Consider the following 23,658-nt stretch of genomic DNA (forward strand, 5'->3'; position numbering starts at 1 on the left):
CAATGCCTGTGGCAGAGACATGCAATGCATCAGTTAGACGAGTTATTTCTGTGTGGTCCAGTTTTAATATTTTATTGAAAAACGGCCAGTTTGCCAGTAGCCACGTGTGACCTCTAAATGCCATACAAAAGTCAAATTGTGGAAACAAGTTCAGCAAACTCGTTATGTAAAAGACTGTCCATGCAAGGGCTCAACCCCAGAAAGTTTGACAGGTGGCACCATTTGCATAGGTAGTGCAATATCCAATTTATTTTTGTCACCAGTGTGCAGACATTTTGTATGGGAAAAGACTCGCAGCCCTGTGCAGTTCCACAAACAATGTTTTTCATCGTGCAATATGGCTGTCTTGCCGAAGTGTTGATAGCTCGTCTTGTAGCGCAGCAAGGTTAAGGCTTCATTATTAAAACGTGCCGTGGCAGACAGTGCTACAAATGGAATATGTGACATGCATTTGCTTCAAGTGAGTTAAGGCTTCGTTAATGAACACGGAGGCTGATTGCAGACAAAGAAAGCATTTACTGTTTGTCAGGCATCTGTGTCCACTAAAATTGTGCCTTGCAGATGGTGGCACACACTCTAAGTGGTTCACAAGATTTTGCAAAGACGGCGCCAACCGTAAAATACCTGGGGAGCGCCTACCCCACTTTTACTGGAAACTGGGTTAATCTAGGCATGGGCGCCTGTCCGGTCAGGTCAGGCGCTTAACATATAATTTGCAGGATTTCCAAGTTTAGAAAATGTCAACACCGGGCACTTGAACGAAGTGGGCACTTCCGCAGTATTTTATGGTAGTAAACACTGCGACACGCATGCTGAGCTTTGTTTTCTGTCTATAGACCAACACGCTGTTTACAAACAAGCCCGCGTTTGCCCACACCAGGTGTGGGCACTGCGCATGCGCAGAAACCGAATTCGAGTGAACTGAAACTTCTGCGCATGCGCAGTGCCGTCGACAGCGCCACCGCAGCTGCGTGACATCGGGGACGCGTGTTGGTCTGTAGAACTTGCACTCTCTCAAAGAGCAGCCACTGCTAATGCAGAGGAATGCGTAAGCATAGCTCAGCCTTTCTTATGCAAGTTTTTACCACTGCGTACATCAAACCAAAATCTTGGCGAGTTGGGCAAATTATTTTACACTGCATGTTGGCGTCTGGGCCATTTGCTTCATTCGTTTGCGGTATTGCTTTACCAAAGTTAAAAAGCATTCAGCAATAAAACGCGGAACACCTTACACATTTGAATGTAAAAGTTTCTCGGTCGCACTGACAAAGGTAACCCGTAGCCAGCCTATATGGTTTGCACACGTTCCAGCAAGCAGAACAATGTATCGCATTCCGTGCACTCCAGACTCGCAGTTATTGCCTTCCAGCAAAACGTACACTTATTCTTTGCCGAAGCTTAGTACAAGACATGTTCTCGACCAACACCATTTGAAGGTTGAACAGAGGCTAGTAGTCCGACCGCATCTGCTTGCTTAGACAGTGTTCAATTGTTGAATGTTTCACGGGCTTTGTGGAGGCACATTGCGCAAAGTGTGCATTTGGTACGAAGAGGTCTAATACTGTAGGGCGTAAAAATGTGTTGTGGCATGTACAGAGTGTGACGAATCAAGGGGCTCGCTGTAAAATGAGCCAGAAAGACAGACGCCTGCACACAAGGAGGTCGCATTTCAATCAATTATGTATTTTATAGTGTATTTTATCTTGTAAAGTTTCAAGGTGCATCTCTGTATCTGCGAAAAACTGGAGCATTCTTGACATTTTCAACTGCAGGTGGTGACTTTGCCGACCGAGGATCGTGTTTGTGGAGCCATCTCCCAATGGGTGCAGCAAGTACTCTGTCAAAAGCAGGTGACTTATTGAGTGCTTGCTGCACCTACCGGGAGATGGCGCTACAAGCAGGATTCTCTGAGAACCTCTTTCTTCTGCGTTGGCATCTGCGATTGAAAATGTCAAGGGTACTGGTCCAATTTTCCCCGGGAATCAAGAAATACCTTGAAATTTCACAATATAAGGACTACCACTAGGTGACACCTTTGGTGAAAGTTTGAATTTGTTACATAATCCCCTATTTTTGTGGCTCGTTTTACAGCGAATACATGAAGCCTGTTAGAGGTATTTACAATGTCCATGGGCAGGATATATGCAGAGATGATGATGGTAAATGTCTGTGCCCACCATACCATTGTTTTTTTTTGTAACATGAAACTTGTTATGCAGGAGGGTGTGTATGAGAAGACTAACATTAAAAGCGACCTCATCAGCATCTCATGGCCATGTTACGTGGCATGTTGTAATGCGTCGCATGACCACATGGACCATGCGACAATATGCGGCAGAAGTCTGCAAGTCTCGGTATAAACACTCTTACACCAACATGAACAATTCTACAACATATATGTACAAGAAGCTTGTCAAGAATTACCAAAACGGTCTGCAAGTTTTTTGCTCTGCATGGAATGGGCATGTCTAAAAAATGTGAAGCAGTTGCACAAGGAGACAGAGGACAGATGGGATGAAATGGTTGGTTCAGCAAATGGAGCACCAGTTGGAGAAGCGACTAATCCGCAATGTGAAATGCAGCGTTGCTCTTGATAGAGACTCATTCTAATACTGGCTATTATCGGCTTTCAGAAAACACACATTCTCACTCAAACCCGCTAGAAGTGAGAAAAAAGGACTGGAAGATTTTACCGTCAATTCTGGTAACCCATGAAGCTTGACGGTGCAAAGGCATTGAAAAGTTCAGCTTGTGACTGTCTGCAATGCAGAAATCTACTACTGCAGACTGAAATACACTCGTGTTAATCTGGTGATATATATTTGGCCTTTTTTTTTTTTTGTAATGTCTCTGTGCACGAAAGTGAAAATGCAGCATGCACATTTACAAAGTCCTACTTTTCAAAGCGTATTGTATCAGCCTAAATTGAAAGCTTCACTGATGAAACACGTAATTCCAATGGGGCTGCCTTCAGTACATTTTTATAAGCGACATATGCCCATTTGCACAAACAGGATTATAGTGAGATCTGCTTCAAATACACCAACACACACTACACACACAATGTTTCATTTAGGCAAACATGTCCTGCTTTTTGGTAGACAATTCACTGCAGTATGCTCAAATCAAAACTGATTTGTTGCTTAGAAAAGCCCGATTTCTCACCGATTCCTCACAGAAAATACAAAGGTAGCTTTTTAGGCCTCCGAGATACTAGTTACTGGAGTTTCTCGTGGTGGAACAAGCATTTTTACTGACGCTTGGAATGTAACATCGGTTATGTAAATGCGGTGGGACGGTCGCAAGGTACAACATCAAATAGTCTCTTGCGGCTCCTGTCGAAGCAACGAGATATTGGGTCTTGGATATAAAATTGGATCCTCCGCATTTAACAGCAGACGAGGACCACGGGCACCGGTAATCTTCATGAGAGGCATTCACGAGGCCTTCAGAGTCTCAGCTCACTGCTACCCGCAAGGAGGCACATTGAAACGCGAGAGGAAAAACAACCCGCCACAGTCATCACCAACGCACTCGAAAGACTGAGCACATTTACCTGTCACTCCACCTCTAATGCGGACGTGCTACCTGGACCGGTGAAGTGCAGTTATGCACTCAACAAACAATGTCCATCCTATGAAGAGGTTTCATATCATGCCAGACTAGTGGAGTGTACGACAAACGGAACGAGAAGGCTATGGGTGTGCCCATTCAAAAGAGGTGCCAACAAGCGTTACGGCCTGGACCAGCCAGGTGTCAATGACAGAACAACAAACTGCTTGAAAAATTCTAAATGTATTAAGCTAGCACTAGCTTTGTCCTTTCATTCAAATTTGCAATCAAACACAATAAATACACATACTGCAACCCTTCGGCTTCAGGAAAGGAGCTGCAACAGCAGCTGTCGCCCAGTTTCGATATACTTGCGAGAGATAATACTAGAGGTAAGGACGTGCCTTAAACGCGACAAGCGACACGACGGAACAACCGTAATGCGTCCATTGTCAGACTCATGTCCACCAATGAAACAAAACAACCACAGTACAAACAGGCGTGCAAGTGCCAATATTTGCGGGAAGCCATCGGGTAACATAAGCACCATTGCAGAAACCTGGAATGTAGAGAGACTAGTCTGTGCCCTTGCTCTTAGGCACAGCCCCAGAGTGCCATTTGTCGAAGACACGTCTCACCAATAGTGACACATACCCAACTTCAGGGAGACTTACCTGTATCACCATTTGACTTTTGTGGCCTTAGTAGAACGCTGACAATCACCGGTGACAACCATCTGCCATCAGCAGAAATGCAGGATTGCGGCGAAACGCTAGCCACAGTTGTACTACTACTTCCTCGCACTACAGCAATATTCGGGACAGGATGAGTTCAGCGAGGTCTGGCAAAACTGTTGGTCCTAGTGTATAACTTGCCACCGGAGCAGATCTTGCTGCCTGCAGCCGTTCGAAAGTATCCACGACGCCGAAGGCAATGCAAGATATGTGGCAAACAAAGAAAGTCGCAGTAAGGTATGTTCCTGGGACCACACTTTCACTGCTACACATTGGTTTGGTCAAGCACAGCTGCAGTGGTGAGTCTACTGATCATAAACCAAATTAGAATCTGAACTTCGCGCTCATATGTGCGAGCGGTTCGCCTCGCCTATGCCAGGCTGTTGGGGATCGAATTGAGCAGTGCCTGAAATAGTCTTGTGCCGAGCGGCGCTCAACATCGCCAGGCTCTAGCATAAAGTTTGTCATATTTGATCCACCAAAGATGCCCGTCTGCAACCCTCTTCTGGGGCTAAGATGTTAAAAAAAAATGCACTCCAACAATATCGGGTATTTGCACGATTTGACATCCATTTGCAGAGGAGTTGCGAAAGCACCATTTGCAGGAAAGTCCTGTCGTCTAGTTGTCACAGAACAAAGGTTCTAGCAGCTGTGGAGTGGTTAGGGTTCGCTGCTGGCAGTGCTAGTTGAGTAGGAGCGCTCTTGAGCAGAGCGCTCCAGCACGGGGCAGTCCAGGACGGCAGCTCCGACGCTGCTCCGGCGGAGCATCATGGCTGTGACGAGCATCCACTTGTTGTGGCGTGGGTCGTAGCGCTCCACCGTGTTGAGGCTCGAGCTCCCGTCGTTGCCACCCACCGCATAGAGGAAGCCGTCTGCCTGAACCACTTCGTGCGTCGTCCTGAATGGCAGAAAGCAGCATCTGCCGGTCAGAGCTGGGCCACCCGCCACATCTATTCGCTGAGCAGACAGCTGGCAGGGACGACTAAATGGGTTCCAGACTGCAGCGGAACATCTAACAAGCACAGGGTTTTTGCTCTTGTTTGATACATACATTTTATGTTTGCAGAATTCCGTCGATCCAAAAATTTAGTTATCCAAAAACAAAGTGCAGTCCTCCCCAATAGGAAAGGCCCATTTGCCGAGGCAGTTTAGATGGTGGTGCTAAGTACAATTTGGATGGAGGCACTTTATTTCTAGGAAGAGTAAATAGAACAGGTTCATTTAGTTCTTCACCCCAAGAAACCTAGGCCTGGCCCAAACGAATCCCACACAGCTGCCCGAAATAGTGATGCGAAAGCATTAACTATCCCATGGAGCGCAGCCGGCGGCATCTGTAAGCGCGAAAGAAATGCCAATTCTCCCATTGGGTGAGCGAAACGTTTCCTAGATAGCCATTGCGGCCGCTTCACGAGAGCGCACGCTCGGCTGCCGCTCTCATGTGAGACGTTGCCGGTTGGTGGTGGGTGGTAGTGGGGGGGGTTGCTGCGGCCGTTGCTTCTGCTCCTCTAGGCGCCGAGGAACATGGCAGCACCTGAGGAATTTATATCGGCGGCGGCCGTAACCCTAGCAGTAGCGAAATGTGGCCGCCCATGCCAGTGCACCACAGACGAACTAAGGGAGCGGAAGAACGACATTCATGCTTTCGCATTCACAACTCATAAGATGTGCTTGGGTGTCCTCGGAATTTTTTTAATGTTTCTTTCGTATGGGTGATGACTGTACATGCACATGATCACAATAGTTCTAGCTGCCAGCGAGCACGCATGATATCTTGCATGCATTTTCACTGAGTAGCTCGTACATACATAGATGCTTTTCAAAAGCCCCAGTGCACAAGGTGAGCTACAAATTCATCTTGTGAATAGGTGGCGTCATTCAGAATATATTGCATCTACATTCTCTCTCTGGTGCGATACATTGGTCCTGAAAAATGTGATACGCCTGTATGCCTGATATGTGATACGCCTGTACAAGAAACACTACAAAATGCAAATAGGACATAGCTCCTAAGTCGGCGTCTCAGATAAGCAGATTCCACCACATTTTGGTGAGTGTTTTTTGGTTGTGAGAAAAAGACTGAAAACTGATGATCACTAACTTTGTTGCGCTCCATACTTTTTATCAGCATCACAAACGCTCTGGCGTATCGGAAATGTTCCAAGCATACTTGGGGTGTCCTCTCACGTGAGCGATAATTCATTTTTCGAGAAACTGATTTCCTAAAAAACTTTTTTTTAGTTATGTGCTTGGAAAGGATACGTACATCACAAGGCGGATTTTCCCCGGAAAAACAAGGCTTAGCTTTCAGAGCAAAATGTATTCCGCGAGACTTGTTTTGGCAATTCGGAATAGGCTTCTATTCTGAGGCGTCGACCCTGAAACAGAAGCGTGTTTCCGAGTCGCTCCTAACTCACGAGTTTCATAACAAACATTGCTCATCTTATCGTTTACGTACAAATCTTATCCAGGCACCTGAAACAAAAATACAATGCCCTTTTGATAGCTCAGCGTTCCTTTCAGGTGAATACAGTAAAACCTCGTTATAACAAAGTTGAAGGAGCGGTCATAATTAATTTGTTATAACCATTAGTTTGTTATAGCCAATGTCCATTTCTTCCCACTATAGCAAGCAAGGGGAATTATGATTGCTTTGTTATATCCATTAGTTTGTTATATCCCATTTTGTTATAATGAGGTTTTACTGTACAAGGTTGGGAAACACTAGTACGTCAACGGGCACGCTACTTCCTGTACCGACCCTTTGGGGAGCGAAGGTACTGAGAGAATGCGGACACACGGGGGTGTTCCGCAAAAGGTTGAGGACAGGGTACCTGCGGGAGTGCATGGAGCTGACGTGGTCCCACATGTTGGCGGCCAGGTCGAAGCGCTCGGCGCTGTTGAGGCAGAGGCTGCCATCGTTCCCGCCCACGGCGTACAGGGACCGCTCCAGGATGGCCACCCCGCAGCTGTTGCGTCGGCTGTGCATCGACGGCAGCAGCCGCCAGCGGCCCTCCTGCAATTTTAAGCGGGGGGCGCCACTTTTCGGACCCACGCGCTGCCCACAAGGGGCTCGTAGCATTTGGCCACTCCCAACTATTAGAGGGGGCTTGCTACTGCTGAATTGAGAGCAGTACCAGTAGCAACCATTTCGAAAATTACCTTCTGTGCACTGCCATCTTTGCATATTGGGCTGTGCTTTCACAGCCCAGTGACTAATTTCTTAGAGAGCAGCTTTTAGGCGCCCGTTTCCGGCTTGAGTTATGTCGCCGTCGGCATAACCACGCGTTGCATTATGGGACGTTTCCCATAATGACGTCACGAGGGTCACTAGAGTCACAAGTGACGTTACGAAGGTCACAAGTGAGGGTTACGACCTTCACAGTGGCCTTCATGAGTGACGTCACGAGGGGGGGGCAGGAGGGTATAGAGGGGAGGAGAGGATATATATCCTCCTCTCCATACCCTCCCCTACCTTCAAGGGGTTATGACACGTCAAAAATAAAATATTACATAACTATACTGCTAGGACCCATTGTATGTTCCTATAATCCTGCTAAATTTGTTTTGAAAAAGGCGCAATAATTTCGTGGATAAATCGATTTATATGCGGGCCCCTCGGAGGGGCAGATCCGGGCGGACCTGGAGGCTGATGACGTAGCCAGTCTCCAGCGCGGTGTCTCCTTGCACGCCTCACAGTCTTGGCTCTCTTGGCGTATCGAGCCTCAGCTTCCTCGTTTACCTTCCACGTTTCGAGCATGCGGTCCGTGACGATTACGTCTACGGCATCGCTCACCTTGTCGAAGTGTTCAACATTGATCGCAGCAGCGATGAGTATGATTGCTATCAAGAGATGTTGAAAGCTGTTCATTTTGACTGCGACCCGCTGGCGACCAGCTCCAGCGACGACGAGTAACGGACGAACTCGCCGTGGTCACCGTCGTCCGGGAATATCTCGCAGGCGCATGCAGGGTGGAAGGTCAACGGGCTGGGGGGGGGAGAGCGAGAATAGCTTTCGCGTTACCGAGTTGTGTGAGCGGTTTTGATCGTACCGCGACGAGGAGAGCTTGAGCAATCATGGGGGCGCCTAGAATGAGAGAGTGTTCATGGTCACGTGGTTTATGGACACCATGGTGTGACTAACTTGGGCAGTGTTGCCTGGTCGCCAGAGGAAAATGATAAAAATTCGTAAATTGAATATTGCTATTACCAGAGCTCTAAAAATCGCGTAACTTGGTGTATATACTAAGTAGCCTATGAGCATTCTATTTCAAGAATAATCTATCCGTCTAATTTTCATGTCATAACCCCTTTAAGAGCTGCACTCTAATTCTGCATTACAGGGACTTGTAAACGCCTTTCTTTTTTTTCGGTGGTAAGCACTGGAAAAATGTATACATTGATGTCTGATTAAGGCAAGACACTGGTTCTAAAATCAACGTTTTTGTTTATTAATGGATTATAATGAAAATCAGTGTGTATATGTGTTTTAGCTTCATCTTTCCAAAAATTCAATTAGTTCTGCAATATCTCAATTACTTTTTGAGTTACGAAGAAAATAATGAAGCCTAATTAGGTCATTTCTTACGACTCATTAAGGAACTTTCTAATACTAATTTTTTTGCAAAAGTGATATGGATTTGTAGCTAAAGACCTGCCATGCAAGATGATGCTATTTATATTTTTGTAAAGATAGATCATTGTATAAAACTAGTCTAATTAGGTCAAGTACACTATTTACAAAGCCTAACAAGGTCACATTATCACTAATATTAAAATTTCGGGCCCATACTGTCATACAAAAATAGCATCACCCTGCAGTTCACTTCTTTCTGAATTCAATGGTATAAAGTTTTCAGAAATCCTTGAAGAATAATCTCATGAAAACAACCGTAAGGCTAGGCATGTAGACGAAAAATGCGAAGCTGAGAAAATTGCAGTTGAAGTTTTGACACTCATTGCATAAAATTGAGTAAGGGATCCCTTACAGTAATGTTCCGCAATATGAAGCATAGTTCTATCTGAACAAATTGAGATGAAAAATTCTGCAATCCATTCACAAGAACCTTTAAAAAATAATATAAAACTGAGAAATAATGTCTGCAATGTAAAATAAAGTTATAAAAGAATGAGTAGACTCTATAAGGGACAACGGGAGGAGGCACCAAGGGTTGCACGTTCCGAAAGCGGTTTTTGTATGGCCCTGAAAAGGCCCTTTGTTCGTGTAGCACTTGAAAGGGTGGCCCCCTCACAGCTGTCCAGGACTGTAGTCCCCAGCTTTTCCAGTTTCCGCGGCTTCCGCACTTCGCCTGCGCGAAGAGGTCGTTGAGAGCTTTCATGTCCACTACATTGAACTGTGTCCCAGCGTCGCGCATCTGGCCTCCTGTGGTGACGCCGAGAAGGTCGAATTTGCGCTGGGTCGCCGACTTTTCCGATAGCGCACGCTTGCATTCGTCCGATCGTGCGACTCGTTGCGCCTGCTCGGCCGTGGAGTAGTATGCGGTGTCAACACGAACCGCGCTCGCAAAGCTCGACAAACCGCCGCTGCTGAATGGAGTCGCGATGTCTCCGGCTGATGTTTCCGGAAGATCCAAGGCATCCGGCGGTGCCGATCGCGGTGGCGCACTTGCAGCAGACAGCTTCGGCTTCTTGTTCCACGGTCGCTTCCTCTTCCTTCCGAACGCTTGCCGCGTGCTCGATTTCAACCGAGCGTCGTCCGGCATCTCGAGAACTCGAAGCGAAACAAAACAAAACACGCGCGACATCGTAGGAAAACGAACCAACAATGTTCAACGCAAGCGCGCAAACGGGAACTAAAACGTGCGCTCGACCACGGAAGAAACAAAGCAGACAGGCCTAAGGAGACGGGCGGAGACGGGCCCAGGAGCAGACGACGCACCTCTCGCCAGCGCGGGAACGGAAAGGAGGAAAGGAGAAAAAGAGCGGAGGGGCGCGTTGAGGCCAATAGCAGGGGCGCTAGGCGCCGCGCGTGCTCTGACGTACGGGCACTTTGCTAGCCGGCCAATGAGCGATCACAATTAGGGCCTTCGAAACCCGCGGAATGCGGACGTTTCCCGATGTTGTCGCGATAACGAATGGCATGGGGGCGTGGGGAAAATAAGCGGCTTTCCAACAAGACCAAGATGGCCGCGATCCGACGAGCGATTGCGAAACGCGCGGGGCGCGAAGTTCCACTTGTTTTCATTGAACTCGCTGTGTTAGGGCTCTGCGGGGACATCGTAAATATAATTTTTTTCATGCTTAGACATTGAATTCGACATTGAAACTTTGCAGGCAGGTACCTTAGACTACAATTAATCCAAATATGTGAATTTTGAAAAACGTGAAATTTCGCGTTTTTTGACCATTTTAAGACCCGCGTCTCCCCTTAATATAAATACCTCCATTCCCCCCAAGAAAGTCCACAATGCGGGTTGTTCGTAATGACGAGACAAAAATGCCTGTATTTACCATGGTTGTGTATGAAAATGTCCTCTGTATGGCGGGATATCCATGTTAACGGGGTCCGTATTACAAAGACACAATTGTACCAGGGGTTCTCACATTTCAATCTTGAGGAACACCTGTCTCTTTTGATTGATAGCCGAGAAACCCCTTTGGGTCTTGGCACGTTAGGCTCGCTCAATTGACCTGCACCTTTTGCACTCGTGCAGGAAAGTATACAGTGGTGAACTTCCAATCATATCTCAATACAGATAGAGAAACTGCACTGCTCTGCACTTTTCCGCACCAGTGCAGCAGGTACGGTAAATCAAACGAGCCTAGTGATGCACATGTACTAGGAAGCATTTGGAACATACTTATGCATTGGTGGATGGCTTAGCTTTTAAAATATAGAGCTTGCACTGGAGAACAGGGGAACTAAATACAGAAATAACCATAACGTTAATACTATAATAATCGAGGGGGTAAGGTCCCAAAAGGCCCCTTGCATTGCGGCCACTTCCGAACAGCAGGGCATGGACGTGACTGCCGGTGGTGACAAGCGACGCTTCAACATACGCAAAGAAGCTGGAAAATCTCACTTGCAAAGTTTATACTCATTGTTTTTCTAGCTTTTTGCTTTGTTTTGCACTTGGCGAAAAACACTGGCGTCACACATTAGTATACAAAAGGAAAGAAATCTGATAGGTGCCCGAACAACTTCATGTAGTCACTTTATGTAGTCGCGGAAAAACGAGTACGTCCAGCCTATCGTCTGTTTTCTTTTCCCGCTCTTCTGTCGCTCTCTTGTTTTTTCTCTCGTGACCAGCGATGCGAGCGCTCAAGATTTGCCACAATCTGCTCCCATCTTTACTCCCCTGGGAACGACGGAGCAAATTTTGGAACTCGAGAGACCCTCGTGGATTGAACCCACGATGCGTTCCGTAAAATAACCGAGCGCGCACCCACGTCACAATGAGCACACACCCGCCACACTTCTGGAACAGAAAAATGCGCGTCATATGCACACCCCACATTTCTGAGCCTGCCTGGCTAACAGAGACGCTCCTCCCCATCAGCCACTTCTCCAAACGTGCCGGTGCAAAGCAGTCAAGATCGCCCTATCATGTGTCACTTCTTCATTCTTGCTCTCTTGACCACAGCCCATCTCCCAGTTTTACAAGATTGTCTTAAAATTTAGGGTGAGCATTTGCCCAGTATTCTACGGTGTATCGGTGGTTCTCGACCATCCATATTTTGACACCCTTTGGGGACCAGCAGAAGCGATTGAGAAACCCATCTATGTCGAAGGGGGAGTGTGGTAGAAGGACGATGAGATAAACAAACACAGCTAATTGCTACTGTGAAATAGACTTCTTTTGCCGTGTCACATAGAGAAGAGATGTAACACTAATGTGCGACGATTTTTGTGTGTGTCTGACACACAATTGAAAGTTTGATTACTTGGTTTGATTGACGAGCAAAGGCTTTGCAAACCCCCATTTGAGAACCACCGATTCGCCTTATTTACTTGATTAATGCACCGCTTACGAACAAAGGTCAGAACACCGCACAGAGCCGTATATCAGCCGCGCTCACCCTTGGGTCCAGCCTCTCGACAGAAGATTGGTAGCTGGCGCCATCGTGACCTCCCACAGCGTATAAGCAGTCCTCTGTCCAAGAAACATGAGAGAAACGTCGCAATGTTACGAGTGCACTGCGAGGCATGCTCGATCGAAAAAGAGTTGCGGGACAGGATTCAACGTTGTTTCGATCAAAACCTAATTTCCCGTATAAAAGCACAAAGATTAATTTCAATTCATTTCCAAATTAAGGCAATTGTAGTGCACAGCATTTGGTAGGTGTTTCTCATCTACTCCAATCCAGCATCAATGAAAAAAAAAAAAGGTTTTTGCTCGGCTTGGTTGATGACCAAAGGTTTCAGGGACCGTTGCCCTACAGTATATTCAAACCTCGACTCAAGAGAAGTATGACATCTGAAGACCAACCCCGGCACGATTCGTGAGGAGGTCCGTAAAGGGGCAAGCGGCCCAGAGCACAAAAGAAAGGCAATGGGGAGCGAACGACCTACCGAGCACGGCGAGCCTGCAGTAGCGTCTGCGGTACTCCATGCCAGCGAGGGAGGTCCAGGTGCCCACCAGGGGGTCGAACTGCTCCACGCTGCTCAGGCAGGAGGCCCCGTCGTAGCCCCCCGCCACGTACACCAGGCCCCGCAGGGACCCCACCCCCAGGCAGCTGCGCCGGCTGCCCAGCCCCGGCAGCAGCGACCACGCATTCCGCACGGGGTCGTAGCACTCCACTGACGACAGGTCGCGCGTCCCATCGAATCTGTGGCACGGAGGACAATGCGACGTCTCCTCGCATTACGAGCCGTACGGTTTTAAAGCGTGGAAGTGTATGAAGCAATAATCTGGCGCAATAAAGTACTCTATTTTCCAACGTATAAGTCGCATATTTTCTTCCAAAATTTCCGTTGGCACATCTTGTACGAGGATGCGACTTGTACACATTTTTGTTGGACGAATATGGAGCTTACGGTAACTGTGCAAATTTGCCGCAGGGGTTATATATTTCTCGTTGAACTCGTTGATGAGAGTATTGAAAATCGCTCTTGCTTGCACATATTTGGCGATTATAATGCACATATGCGGGCTTTTCAATGTAATGCATTAACCTTTTTATGAAAACAGCCATTTATATGGGGGGGTACGACTTACAGACCAGAAAATATGGCACCTTTCAAGCCGCTGTGCCAGACACAGCGAATGAGGACTTGGTGACCTCCTAAATAACGAGGCGTGGGGATGTGTTTTCTGTCGCCTAAAGGGCGAGACGTGGGGCACGGACTGGACGCGAGTGCTGGGTCTGCGTTTAGCAGCTGCAAGGGAAAAAGGTGATCGTCACCGTCTGAGCCCAAGTCAATGGGCCGAGCTTGTGCATGTTCGTTCTTCTGAGAGCTGGTAACCTACAAGTTGGCCATGCCCCTTCAGTGTGCTGTACTGTGGGGAACAATTAAATAGTAACTGCCTCGCTGGATTACTACGTCGGCTGGCACTCTTGTCCTCGCTGATTGAAGACGAGTCCCGACTGAAGGCTGATGCAGCACTCGTGTCCCCTGGCCCGTTTGCTTCTTTAGGTTACGTAGAAACTTTGGCCTTGTAACTATAGAAAGGTGTTTACGAACAATTTGTATAGATATTCATGATGTTGGCATGAGGAAGATAGTACTAGAAAGGGAAGAAACTTAACATGATACATCTCATTTACAAAAAGAAAAAAAAGAGCACAGCTCTGATACCAAGGCTGTCAGATGCCCTCGTTATGCATTATGAAGTTCCGTATGGTCGTCATTTAGTTTGTCTTTTCGTTGAACTAAATGCGAAATGCAACTGGTACAGCACTCTTGGCATGAAGTGCAAGGAGCCACTGGTCCCTCCAACTAGGGACGATTGCGATTAAGCTGTTGACGGCACAAGAGCGAACCTCAAACAAAGGAAAATGGGGTGAACACTGAAAAGGAAACAATGCTGCATTGCTGCTCTACTGGGTGACCCAAGGGGCAGCGAGGCTCTTCAAATCGACTGCAAAAATCGGTTTCTTAACTTATATATCGCATTCCGATTTTGTACAGCGTTGGCCACAGATGGTGCATATTTTTTGTAAAATTTGCAAAGAGCAAACTTACCTGAGGAAAAAATAAAGAGAAAAAGGCTCAGCTCCTATGGAAACGTATCGAAGCCACCGGTCTTCAAACAATAGGGCACCGTTTCGCACAGGAGACAAGAGGTGGCGCAAGCGGTCCCGACGCCAACTGCCGCCAATTAACGAACGAGCATACGATGTCAAGAGCCAGCGTCTTTAAAGACAATCTTTTTGACTCAAAAGCGGCACGAGCTTTTCTGATATCAGTTGCCAATGCTTTATTTTATCATCCTTACTAATATAAAACATATTGAATGGACACATAACCGATTAAAATAATGGTTTGTCGGGTTATTTTGACTGTTTTTTTAGTGGTACTTATGTTGTCTGCTTTCCAGTTCCTTGTTCCCGGGCCCATGTTTGTTCCTGCGACTGTTGCCGCCTGCAAAACGCCGGCCGCTTTTGAGTCGAAAAGATTGTCTGCTAAAGACGCCGGCTCTCGGCGTCGTATGCTCGTTCGTTGGCAGCAGTTGGCGTCGCGACCGCGTGTGCCATCTCTTGTCTCCCGTGCGAAACGGTGCTGCATTGTTTGAAGACCGGTGGTTTTGCTGCGTTTCCATAGGAGCTAAGCCTTTTTCTTTCTTTACTTTTTCCTCAAATAAGTTTGCTCTTTGCAAATTTTAGAAAAAAATGCACCATCTGTGGCCAACGCTGTGCATAATCGGAACGCGATCTGTTAAGAAACTGAATTTCGTGGTCGATTTAAAGAGCCTGGTCGCTCTTTGGGTCACCCAGTAGTCAGTACTTTGTTTTTTTTTATTAAGACAACAGTTGCTGCACGTGCGAGCGTTCACTGACCCTCCGATGGCGTAGAGCATCCTGTTGAGGGCCGTGATGCCTGCACGAGACCGACGATGAATCGTGGGAGCAAAGGAACACCACCGGTCGGTCCTGGGATTGTAGTACTCGCACTCGCTGTGGATCGCAAACAGCGAGCCCCCTCCTGCATCCGGAACAATTGTCCAATCAGCAAGCTCCATATCCAGAACTCTAGAACATCCCAACTAATCCGGCCAGTAGCGGCACTATGTTAAAGCCTCGTTACTAGGTACGTTCTCGGTTGAAACGTTTTCCCGCCTGTTACGTTCACGAGCGCCAGTCTTGAACTCCCACGAGAATGTGCGCAGAATTTTCCGTTTGCTGCGTTTGTGTTTTCAATAGTCGCAACATCCAAAACTTGCAACCCGTCATGGCCGTCGCAACGCCTTGGGCCACGGCCACTCTCTTTTGCCCTTCTCCCCTTCTTTCTCGGCTCTTTATGCCGTGCCTCTTGGCCCCGCAGGCACGACCTCGCACTTTGCTTGAAAGGGTTTCGCGCCCTTCGCTATAACCCATCCATCGCTTCGTTTCCTTCAACGGTGCACGTGTGTGCTTTCGGCCTGCTTGGTCCCCCTTGTACCGTCTGCTTCCTTTCGAGCAAAGTTCAAAGTTCGTAACAGCGCACCACCATCATTGCTTCACCGTTCTGTGCTGTCGTGTGTCGAGCATCACCACTTTGCACCAAAGCGCTAGGAGCACTGGTTAATGGGGGAGCAACTGAACTCAATGGGCTCAAAAGTTTTGCTCCCTTCTAGGTCAACGCTTTTTGGTCACAACTGTGGGTTGAACCCAAATCATAAAGAACAGTTCATCAAAGCAAAAGGAATGACCACTTGCATTTAGATAAACATGGTTATTGCACACACCCGTGCAATTTCACACAAACTTAATTGTTGCGCGAAAGTTGTTTGCTCTCTGGTCTACGGGCTCCCAACAGTGTTACCGGTTGTAAAGTTTCTTTACTGCAGTCCCCCGAAAAACGTAGCAGTGGGATTCAACTGCAGTCTACAAAGCGTCTGGTAGGATAACCGACCGACGGCGAAGAGGTAGGAGCGCAATCCGTCGGGCCTCCTCTGGCTGGTGCGCGTGCCCGCCATGGCGCTGCGCCGCTCGGGCATCAGATGGTACCGCATGGCCTCGATCAGAAGGTCCTTGCTCTCTTCGCTGCTCTGCACCAGAGGCTCCTCCCCTACCTGCCGGCCACGCACGAGGTAAGGCAATGTATGAAGCGTGGCAGAGGTCCTTTTTTTTTTCTTTGGCAATTATTGAACTGCACTTCAAAGGATTTCTGTATTCTCCGGTTTATAACTGTCGCGGCTTTCTTCCAAAATACTATTCTGTCGGCTCATCATGAAAAACAGTGCGACTTGTGTGCATATTGTTTTCTTTAAGTATGGGGAAATTGGCCACGAAGGTTATATTTCTCGTTTGATTCGTTAACAAGAATATTGAAACTTGCTCTCGCTTGCACATGTACTTTGATCATACTCATATGCAAGCTTTTCAATGCAATTTTGCCACGTCGACCGTACAAATGTAGGTGCGACTTATACAGAGGTGCAACTTATATACCCACTTTCTCCTGAAAACAGTCATTTATAGGCGTGACTTTTTGACCGGGAAATACAGTACTTATAAACGACACTGGGACTAAGATGATAATGCACACAAGAAAGCTAATATAATTGTGTATATCATGTCATCTTCCTAGTCCCAGTGTCATTTATTGGTAATCTTTTAAAGCACAGTTCAATCAAAGCATGAAACACAATTAGCTACCCCAATCCCAAGCACGGTTGAAAGGTCTTTTTGCTTATTGAATTGAATTGAATTGGTTTTATTCAGACACAAGGTCTCGGATGACAAGGCAAAAGGCAGATGGGTTCTGCCTGACTTGGCCCTATCACCAGTTTACATTGCTCAGCGTATAGTACGACACGTTGTAATATAAACACAGAAACCACGGGGAAACAGAACGGCCCACAAATAAAGATCAAAACAACATAACTTATACAGTAGTCATGTCATAACAATTTTCGGGGACATAGGACGCACTAGAATAAATGAAGCTCAACCATTGGATACAATGGTTTTATTGCTCTTTTCTGTCTTGTCCTTCTTCTTTCTACTTTGTGCGCTAAATACCTTAATATATCATTGGATACAAACACTTTTAAAAACATTCATTCAATGGGACATAATAGAAGGTACCGTTTTATATTTCTTTTAAAGGTATGCTTTGAGCCGCATTCATGAATCATTTCTCTTACGGCCGAATGTTTATTTAAGAAATCAGGAGTTAAGTACGCTAATTGAGTATGTCCGTAATTCGTCCTTGACCAAGGTATTTTATAAGAGTCATACCGAAGATTGTATTGTATATTTCTAGGAAGGAATGCGTCAAAAAAAGTGGACTGGTCACGATTGAACTCATTAAAAATGTGGATTGAAAGTTTAAGCTGGAATAACTGGCTAATATTAAGGAAGCTATGTTTTAGAAAAAACGGCGTTGTGTGGTCGGTGCGCTGAAGATTTTCAATACAACGTACTGCTTTTTTTTGCAAAACAAACAGCCTATCAATATATTTGTCTTAGTCGTTGAACCCCAGACTAGTAGACAGTAATGAAGGTGGGAATGAACTAGGGAATAATACAACTGACGTCTTAACCAGCCTGGGACAAGTGTTCTTATTTTGTATAAAATGCCAATAGATCTAGAGATGCTTGCATGAATTTTATTTACATGTGGAGTCCAGCTTAAATTTTCTTCGAAGAGAATTCCCAAAAATTTGTAGATAGTGACACGCTCTATCGGAGAGTCTTGGAATTTTAAAATAGTTTCGCAGTCATCCGGTTTACTTCGCGGCTTAAAAATTATATATTTAGTTTTTGTAACATTTAACTGAAGCTGATTGGAGTCTAGCCAGGACGATAACTCGCTCAGCCATGTATCAGCAGAAATTTCAAGATCACGCAGACATGGGCCAGAGAAAAATAAGCTAGTGTCGTCGGCATACAAAACTATTTCAGGAGTTCTAGGTATACGTACGATATCATTAATATAAATAATACAAAAAAAGAGGACCTAAAATAGACCCTTGTGGGACACCGTACGAAATTTGTTCTAACTTGGACCTGTAGCCATTAAGACTAGTATATTGTAGTCGACAAGATAAGTAGCTACGAACTAAATCTAAAGCAACACCTCTTATTCCATAAAACGGTAATTTATAGAACAAAATATCATGTTTAATCGAATCAAAGGCCTTTCTGAAATCCAGAAACATTCCAATAGTGAAATGTTTGTTTTCAAAATTATTAAGTATTTTTTCTTTGATGCTAAGTAGAGCCATTTCAGTTGACTTATTCTCCGTAAAACCGTATTGCTGAGTAGCAAAAGCATTTCTTTCACTGAGAAACTTTGAAAACCGTTTCTTTATAAGAAATTCTAGAACCTTTGAAAACAAAGGAAGTACAGAAATAGGCCTATAGTTGTTAATGTTGTCAAAGGAGCCTCCTTTGTGTAGAACAGCCACTCTTGCAATTTTCATGCCATCAGGAAAAATGCCCGTTGCTAATGCGTTATTGCATATATGCTGCAGAGGAAAACACAAGAGGTCTGCGACAGCTATAATTGGTATAGCCTTGATGTCATCCTCTCCAGCTGCGGTATTTGTAGATAAAGATTTAAGGATTGAATATATTTCTTGTTCATTGCTTGGAGCCAAGAAAATAGTGTCGACAGCTACAGATGAAATATATTTGTCTAAGCTTTCGTTCGGACCATGTGGCTGCAATGACGCACCTGCGTTTAAAAAATGGGAGTTAAATTTGTCTGCCAGTAAGGCATTGTTATACTCAATACCATTTAGAGTTAATGTATCGGGAATCTTACTCTTGTGTTTTCCAATTAGACTTCCTACTGCACCCCAAAGTTTTTTTTGGTTCATTCGAAATAGATGCAAACTTGTGTTTATAGTACTCAACACGTGCTTTCTTGAGGTCCTTATTTAATTTATTTCTTATTTGTTTATATTTAATTAATATTGTCTGGTCCCTTAGTCGAATAAATTTATCGTAGAGTTTGTTATGTTCATTAATCCTTTTATACAGCTCGCGAGTAACCCACGGCTTCCTAGACTTCTTGTGATTTATTATAGGTCGAAGAGGAAACGCCTCATTGTAAATGTGCTTAATTTTATGCAAAAATATGTCGTAACACGAATTTGGGTTTTCTTCATTATAAACGTCATCAAAACTGGTATTTTCTATCATGTCCCGGAAAAGAGCAAGAGCATTCACGCCGAAATTGCGTCGCAGTACAGGAGGGTCACGGATGTTACACTTTTTCTTTTTGACCAGAGGAAAAAAACAATATATTGGCAAAAGATCACTTAGATCGAATGTAAGAATACCCGAGACAACATCCTTTGGGTCATAGCTAGTAACACACAAGTCGATCAAAGTTTCACTTTCAGACGCTAGTCTTGTTGGTGAATGAATGACGTTTGAGCAACCAAAAGATTCAATGACATCAAGAAAACGTCGGCAGGAACGAGTAGATGAAAGCAAATCAATGTTGAAGTCACCAACTAAGACAGTTGGCAAATTGAGACATGACACGTAGTCTAGAATTTCATTTACAAACTCAAAAAATTCATTTATATCGCCCGATGGGGGCCGATAAACTGAAGCAATCAGTGACCCAAGGCACTTTACAACAACCGACTCATAGTGGTCACTCATCTGCGTAAATTCGGGCAAGACTACATACTCAAGGTTATTTTTAAAATAAAGCGAGGTCCCTCCTCCCTTGCGATTTCTTCTGTAAACCCCTTCAGATTTATATCCTGCGAAATTGACTACGTCGTGTTCACTCGAAAACCACGTTTCAGTAAATGCCAATAAATCGAATCTGTGATCTAAAGAATCCAAGGCTGTTTCTATTTCAAACCATTTATTTTGTAAGCTTCTTATGTTGATATGAAAGATTGACATCTTATCACTTCGAAGCAGAAAAGGATCGTGCACAACAGAGTTAAATGACGTGCTGTCAAGATAAACAGTTACTGGTGGTTCTGCCATCACAAAAATACAAATAAATGAAGCTTCTAACTTTCACTGATTCAGCAGATCTTATCTAAATCAGCCTCACACTCAATGACGATTGCGCGTTCGCCCGCTGCCTTACGCACAAACAAGAGACCATTCTTCTGCCAGGCAAACTGGTACTGTTTTTCCTCAGCCTTAACCCTCATCAGCCAAAGCAACTTCTTATTCTGCGGTGTCAGTTTATCGAGGAAATACACGTTGGATTCGATATTCTTTAGAAGACCCCTTTTTGCCATCCACTGGTCACGTGTAATGCGCGACACGAAGCGAATGAGTACGGCCGGAGTTTTGCCTGGCTTTGAAAACAGCCTGTGAACGCCTTCTAGTTCGTTTTGTGACAGTTCTGGTAGTTGCAGTTCAGTTGCTAGCTCGTTTATCTTATTGAGTAGGTTTTCGTTGTCAGTTTGTGGCAATCCATGTATTTCGAGATTCTGTCGCCTACTGTACTGCTCCATGCTGTTGACTTGTATTCTTAGTTTCTGAATTTCTTGGCCAGCATTATCAGCCTCGATCTTCTCCACTTTTTTTTTCAGGGTTGCAATCTCAGTGGATTGGCGTTTCATTTCTTTAAGGGGGGACATGGGCCTAAATTTTAAATTTTTTTGAAAAAATTCATTTTTTAATTTTGAGGTTTTCAGTTTAAGAAACTAATTATACATCCTTACACCAAATTTGATGACCATACGCCAAATAGTTACGCTGATATAAAATATTATCAACACATTGTGAGGCAGTAACAAAGTAAAGGAGTTCAATGTTTGAATGCATTTTTCTCAGTTCCACTTTTTGCTGCAAATTTCACACGAAGGAATCTTTTGTTTGAAGGTGAAAGTATTCTGTTACCACAATCAAGATGTTTCTGAACTGAAATTTACTCAGGAATCGGGCTATCTACTTTATTTTGTTTTAAGTTGAAGTCCTCAGTGAAAAAAAACTAAGTTTTCAAATATTGACAGATGACAGATATGCATCTCATAGTTTGAAGTAATAACTCTTCCTGAAATATTTACATTTAAGTTATTAAAACTAGATAGCCCGAGGTCCCATATCCCCCACTTTATATTCAAGCAGTCAAATTGGTGCTTAATAGCTTCATTTGCATATCATAGATTTCTTAATGAAAAGTGACACATCATCTTATGCAGGTATGCAAATTTGTCCTAGAGAGCTGAAAGTTTGCACAGTACACCTACATTTGAAGCTAAATCTCCCCTGCAAATTTCAATTCGATCAGTTGAGTAGTTCAAAAATTTGACCTCTAGCCAGTGTCCCCCCTTAAGAACTTCGTCGTACTGTTCAGACATATGTTGAACGGACTGTTCCAGCTTGTTGACGGTCTCTTTTACCAACATCTTTGAAGTACCGTGAAATGCAAAAGCATGCTTGTAATAGGCTTAGATATGCTTGATGTCTATCAGTGGAGGCGTATTGAATTAGTACTCGACATTGCAAACCATCTAATTCTTGCACCTAGCCTTTATAATTGTTAAATTAGTGAGAAACATGCAGATTGCTGTTGAAACATTTTTCATTGTGGGGTCCCATACATAAGCACTTGAATCTATAGGCACCCACCTTGGAGAGCAAGAAGTCCCGCCGTGTTAGTGGCAGTCGGCAGTGCTGCAAAAGCTGAATCAAGAAAATTAAAATGTATATGTAGCAGAAAATGGCACAAATCCTGAATCATGCCTTCTCTATGGGCAATTAATCTTTAGAAATAAAGTACAGTATGGCAGAAACACAAAGATGGCTGCTCTACAATGCATATAAGTCAATTCTAATGAAACGTCATTTCAACACGGAAACTTAATTGATACCGAAGAAAAGATAACGGGACAACACACACAAAGATCGAGGACTCAGCTGCGCCATACATTTTCCCTTATGGTTCATAAGGAAGACCTACAACTGACCATGAGATGTGCAAAGTCTGCCGTTCGTAACACCAAAACACTTAAGGGGACACTGACAGCCCCTAAAATGTGTTTCAAACTTTTTGCCAGGCAATTTATTGTGGTGCCAAAAGACCACAATCTAAGCTCGTTATAACAGACCTTGATTTTGACCAAGACTTCGGTCTGTTGTAAGAGGAGTATGTTTATGCAGGTATGAAGTTGAATCAATTGTATGTAAAGCAAAAACAACCAAACTTCACAAATCAGTATGTTATATCCAAATGTCTGTTGTAACCAGGTCTTATGTAATGAGCTCAGACTGTATTCAATCAATATTTTGCTTAAGAATCACATATATTTTTAAATATGTTAAAAAACGCAACTGCTCGAAACCGAAGCCAAAACTGAACAGGGCAGGAAAAAGAAATATAGAAAAGGAGAATGTTACCGGAAGTCACGTGGCTGTGCAACGTTTTTTTCTTCACTCAACATATTTGCAGCTTTTTAGAAGCCACAAATAATGGGAATCATATTTCTTTTCTATTTTTAATATTGAGCGTGTGCCTTTGATGACCCACGACTTTGATTATACTTGGTGGTTGTGTCTAAACGATAGAAAACGACACGTGACCACGGAGAAGAGAGCACGACTCAAACCGGCCAGTTCTCGATCAGCGGATTTAGGGCAAAAAGGAAACGAATTTTGAGCCGCAAACTGTGCTCTGGGTAGGAATGTCGCGAACCACCCTAAATTCGACTTCGAAAGATTTCGATATTTGCGAAGCGAACTGAGGTTCGATTTTGAAAAATTTCGATATTTTAATACCGACCGAGGTTCGAATTCGAAAAATTCGCAACTTTCGGTCAGAGTGGAGTTTCGAATTCGAAAAGTTTGAAGCTTTCACGGTCTCTAAAATTTCGGATTCGAATATTTCGAATATTTTTTTACTTCAGGTTCGATAAATTCGAAGATTTCGAAATTCTTTGGAAATAAAATTCGAAAACTTTGAACGCTTCGAATTTTTATAGATATGAAGTTCAAACAATTCGAATATTTCGAATTTCTTTCTGCATAAAGTTCGAAAAGTTCAAAGGTTTCAATTTTCTTTTAACGCTAATTAAAAAAAAAACAAAGATTTTGATTTTCTTTTTAGTCCAAGTTTTCAAAGTTCGAAGTCCGGTTTTCAAGTTCCTCCACAGTTTCAGTTTCAAATAACGTTTTCACGACTCACTGGTTTTCAAAAAATCAAGTTCAGAAAAGTTAGGGTGTGATATCTAGATTCTACGAAGTTGGTCAGGCAATTAAATAAGACGACGAGTGTCCCGGATGTGCTGGAATATTTGCCAGTGCAGAGTGACGTGTGACCATAGATCAGTAATTG

The 23,658-nt window shown here is 44.5% G+C and overlaps 1 protein-coding gene across 2 annotated transcripts in view; it reads right to left on the minus strand.

The window, feature by feature from the left end:
* Positions 1 to 51: 51 nt before the first annotated feature.
* Positions 52 to 23,658, minus strand: part of LOC115308186 (kelch-like protein 17) — a 34,804-nt gene continuing 11,197 nt past the window's right edge. For both annotated transcript variants that reach the window (XM_040213938.2, XM_040213937.2), the window contains 7 exons: positions 21,953 to 22,010; positions 16,303 to 16,458; positions 15,249 to 15,393; positions 12,820 to 13,076; positions 12,327 to 12,400; positions 7,118 to 7,299; positions 52 to 5,184 (listed from right to left, as the gene is read on the minus strand). In XM_040213938.2, the coding sequence (XP_040069872.1) occupies positions 4,947 to 5,184; positions 7,118 to 7,299; positions 12,327 to 12,400; positions 12,820 to 13,076; positions 15,249 to 15,393; positions 16,303 to 16,458; positions 21,953 to 22,010 (1,110 nt within the window). In that variant the 3' untranslated portion in view covers positions 52 to 4,946. The remainder of the gene's footprint in view (positions 5,185 to 7,117; positions 7,300 to 12,326; positions 12,401 to 12,819; positions 13,077 to 15,248; positions 15,394 to 16,302; positions 16,459 to 21,952; positions 22,011 to 23,658) is intronic.

This window comes from Ixodes scapularis, unplaced genomic scaffold (assembly GCF_016920785.2).
Source record: "Ixodes scapularis isolate PalLabHiFi unplaced genomic scaffold, ASM1692078v2 PGA_scaffold1__304_contigs__length_218370807, whole genome shotgun sequence".
Taxonomy (NCBI): Eukaryota; Metazoa; Arthropoda; class Arachnida; order Ixodida; family Ixodidae; genus Ixodes; species Ixodes scapularis.